At 33.9% G+C, this 4497-nt stretch overlaps 1 protein-coding gene across 1 annotated transcript; it reads left to right on the forward strand.

Moving 5' to 3' along the window:
* Positions 1–623: 623 nt before the first annotated feature.
* LOC134255447 (ficolin-1-like) lies at positions 624–3970 on the forward strand. Its single transcript, XM_062737978.1, has 4 exons — positions 624–849; positions 1023–1122; positions 3243–3413; positions 3525–3970. Exons 1-4 carry the CDS (start codon positions 823–825, stop codon positions 3752–3754), a joined length of 528 nt encoding a protein of 175 aa, XP_062593962.1. The 5' UTR covers positions 624–822; the 3' UTR covers positions 3755–3970.
* The last annotated feature ends 527 nt before the right edge of the window (positions 3971–4497 follow it).

A 4497-nucleotide genomic window follows, 5' to 3' on the forward strand; every position in this document is an offset into this window, starting at 1 on the left:
ACACACAAACACCACTATCTTCCTAATTATCTTGGTCTCTATTTTGTTTGCTCTATACTATGTATTGATCTTCTTAAACCTCTTTCTACTTTCGTTTATTTGCATTGGTGTTTGAGGGGCAATGTAACAATGTAAATCACTTCTTCTCTTTTGTGTCTTTTTCCCGCAGAGCTCTTGTGGTTGCCAGAATCTGGTCCTTATATTTGATGTAGATTGACGTAGATTTCCCGTAATGGTTATGGGTTTATTGCCTGGCATTCGGGGTCTGTTACGATGAATTCTAACGAAACCGATGTCCAGTTTTAAATGATCACTAATGAGCTTTTGGAAAAAGATTTTCCTCTTCTGTCAGATTATTGATTAGAATGTTACCTCTCATAGATCTTCCTCTCAGATCTACAATCTCACATTCTTGTTGTGTCACTTTCCTGTCTAAATTCACAACAATCGACCTCAACAGCTGAAGTTCCTTGCGGAGGGTAATATTTTCCTGTTTTAAAGTTTCAATTTCAGACTGGTTGTGTTATTTTCTTTTTATTTCACGCTGCAAAAACTTATTTTTAACCTTTTATATGTATATACTGGTAATGAATTTTAAACCATCGTGGTGATTTACCAATGTACAGGATTTAAAAGGACATAAAAAATGATGTTACACAGTAAAAATTATCATCAAGGAGAAAGTATATGCACAGTTCCTAACATTTTGTTTTAGGTCCAAAGGATTGTTACGAATTGTACACATTTGGAAACACAAGATCCGGAGTCTACACAATATACCCCTGGGATGATATTAAACGATCCATATCGGTTTACTGTGAGATGGGCGTGAGTCCCGGTGGCATGTCAGTAAGATGATGTTAATATAACATAAAAATATGAATGCTATTAAAACATGTAAAAGATAAATATATTTTTTAAAACATTTTTTAAAAATTATTTAAAAAAAATCATTCATCGTTAATCATGATTTATATCTGTTCAGTTCAGAAATTGTTTTTATACTCATTTTAATTCAAAAGGTTTTTCAAAGGCGAGGAATCGACAAGTCGGTACTATTCAATAGAACGTGGCATGAATACAAATATGGATTCGGGAACCTATCTACTGATTTTTGGTTAGGTAATTAATTATTTTAGAGTTTTTAAACCCAATAAAACTCAAATATCACACAAGAAGCTAAAATTCACACTGCCTAAATATAGACTGAAATCTTAATTTTGTTGTGTGTACAGTATATATCTAAGGTCAACAAGTTAAAACATTTTTTTTTAATTTTCTGTTACTATGAATTTAAATTTTCAAAAGTTTTCACTCATATGGATACGCCACTACTTGCCGGTGGAAAGCTGCAAATTTTATCGTATACTTGGCACCCAGGGCCACTGAGCTGGGAGGGATCTTTTTCCTGCCAGCACATACTGCGACAAGGGACCTCGGTTTATGCGGTCTTATCCGAAGGACCGGTCTCCATGTCCCACAGTTTGATTCCAACTCCTTACTTCGCGACTCTAGAGCAGGCGCTCTAAGCACTGCGCCATGAGAGCAACTATTTTGCTTGCAATATACGTTAATGGTAATCTACTAGCAAGCTTAATTATAAAATTGATTACTTAAGCTTTTCAATCGTCAACTTCTCTTCTTGTGAAGCAGTTCATCTTAATCACCCGGGGTTTATATTTATCGGGTCGATTTGCAGACACATGCTGTACTTATCAATATTTTCTTAAACGAGATAAGTTAGACAAACTAGTTGATGTAACAAGATTATCAACAGTCTCGTTTAAAGAAATCATTTGGTAAAATCTATGGTCGATACATTGAAATTGTCAGCAAATATAACCAATCTTTAAGTTAAATACTGAATGACTTTTTCATAACAATGGTCAGTCCAATATTGAAACACTGAATTGAAATAGGATTTCTCCGTTATTTTCCCAATCATGATAAAGGGCACACGACGAAAATGTTATCGCTTGACAGGGGATGCTCGCTCCTTCATTGCACCTGATTCAACCTCTGAGGTCTTGTTTGCTCTGCTCCTGAATTATAAAGCTACAATTGACTTCTGATTCTAAGGACAAATGATACATACAACTTTTGTCCAAAATTTCGAAAATAACATCTCGGTTAATGTTTAAATAAATAAAATGAATAAGTTTAACCGCATAGTTTTTATTTTTTTAATTCAAAATTGCACAAAAATGGAATTTGAAGCAAAAAATATTTGTATAGAAAAATAAGGATTGTTTCAGATGGGTAGAATTTTGAACATCTAACATCTCGACTTACATGTTTCCGTTAGCCATAAAGCCATTGTTTTATAAACATTAAGACTACATTTTACTTTGTTTACTTAATGATCATAGAGTACTCTCTATGGATGTAACCGATCTACAAGCGATGTTGACTCCTCTTAGACAACAGCCTGATCTAATCTCTTTTCTATTTAGATGCGCAGTTTCTTACCTTGTTCGTTGCTTTTCTGAAAAGTGGTTACTTTTTGTTATCTTAATTTAATTTAAATAGTATTTTACTATGAATGAATTCGAACATAATCGGATCGGACAACAGGCGCTGCCTATATAAGTCCTTTCCTTTTTGTTATCTTTACCTATAACAATTGAACTTGAATCTTTTTCTTTTGTACTGATAACCAATAAATTCAATTAAGAACTAGAGGTACTGTGAGCAATGAGCTCACTAAATGATACCCTCCGCCTTCCATATGATTATAACTGGTGAAAAAGTCCATGTTTTCCTGAGGCCGGGAAACCCAAAATATGTGTTGGATCAGAAAGTAAAATAGGAGGTGCACAATGGCAATATGTAATAAAGATTCTGTGAAAATTGCATCAAATTTCATTCAGTGGTATGAGAGGAGTTGCGGATAAGAGATGGGTACCCTAAATCGTAACAGACTGACGTACGTACGGACGGACAGACAGACAGACAGACGGACGGACAGACGTACAGACGGACGGAATTTAGGATTACTATATACCCTCCCGCATTTTAAGCGGGGGATATAATGATAGTTGAGATGCCGTTCAAGCAATATCCAGCACATCAATATACATATTACTCATATTAATTTGTCAATGTCCATTTTAAACCGAAATCAAATTCATCATGCCAATTCAAACAACATATTCAATGATTGTAAAGGTACGCACCATTGCCTTGAAATATATAAACAATTTTTGTATTTTTTATTTAAAGTCTTTGTCAAAACATTACAGGAAATGAGGTCATTCATCAGCTGACAGCGATTGATTCCAACAAACTATACATCGAATTAAAAGATACCTCACTGAGATCATTTCATGCTCGGTATGAATCGTTTTCAATAGGACCAGAAACCGACGAATATCGTTTGCATGTAGCTGGCAATTTTTCTGGCAATGTTACACGTAAGATATATTTTTGCGATTTATTCATTATTTATTTAAGAATTGTAATTTTTTATTTATGTATTATACAAGCATTGATTAAACCAAATGAAAAACAATAATTAATTTCAGATGACTATGTCACTCGTGGTAGTTATATTCTCAATGGCCAACCTTTTGTCACTCCGGACAGACCTGACCAAGCTCAGTGTGCCTCACGTTTGGACGGAGGATGGTGGTTCAATGCTTGTGAAAATGTTTACTTAAACGGTCCGTTTAACACCGATTATTGGGTGTGGAAGGGGAGTGTTGATGAATACCACTATCTGGAGTATACGGCTATGATAATAACAAGAGGATAATTTTTATTTTTCAAACAGAAGTTCTACACTTCCCTGATTTTGATTTGATTACGTCATCAACACCGTTGTCTATATCAGTGAACAATAATATAAATGAATATTTTACACTTACAAATAGCAATAAAATATTTTTTTTCTACAACAGTTTCTTGCAATTTGTCCCCTAAAATTCTCTAAAACTATCAGTTTATCAAACTGAATGCATGGAACATTCTAAATTAACGAGGCCCGATCTACTTGATCTGCGCATACGTTTTAACGCAGCGTCGACTCAGGCACGTCACAATACCCTTGACTGCCGTCACAATTGAACATAATAACGTCACAATTAAAATGACGTCAAATTGCGCTAAAATGTTTCGCTGATCTTGCTTACCTGCATTGAAAGCTGGCATTTCTATTATTTTTTTTTAATATTTCAATTAATAAACAACTTTGGAACCTAATTAACTTTGAGGGATCAATTTTTGGTACAGATTCGTTAATTTTATCCTGTTTTATTTCAATTTGTGAGTTTAAAAATACAAACGCTGCAACTAAAAGTAAACGGTTTTAGTCTTTCTCTTTGAACATGTTGGAGTGTTTATACACACTCTTTTTATTGCGGACTTAAATATGCATGGATTATCTTCAGTTTTAAAAAATAAAATAAGTCTATAAATCATTTAAATTGAACACCCGAAATATTTTACTTTTCTATATATTACATGATATTCGTGAACATCGCAATTTTGTCGCCTTAA

This window comes from Saccostrea cucullata, unplaced genomic scaffold, assembly GCF_032062105.1.
Source record: "Saccostrea cucullata isolate Sc308-1 unplaced genomic scaffold, CSIRO_AGI_Scuc_v1 ctg5215, whole genome shotgun sequence".
NCBI classification, from domain to species: domain Eukaryota; kingdom Metazoa; phylum Mollusca; class Bivalvia; order Ostreida; family Ostreidae; genus Saccostrea; species Saccostrea cuccullata.

Excerpts from the sequence above, each read along its gene's own strand:
- LOC134255447 (XM_062737978.1), top strand. The coding sequence starts at position 823 with ATGGGCGTGAGTCCCGGTGGCATGTCA. Across the intron at positions 850-1,022 it reads TGAGTCCCGGTGGCATGTCA|GTTTTTCAAAGGCGAGGAAT; the intron begins GTAAGATGATGT and ends TTAATTCAAAAG. Across the intron at positions 1,123-3,242 it reads ATCTACTGATTTTTGGTTAG|GAAATGAGGTCATTCATCAG; the intron begins GTAATTAATTAT and ends AAAACATTACAG.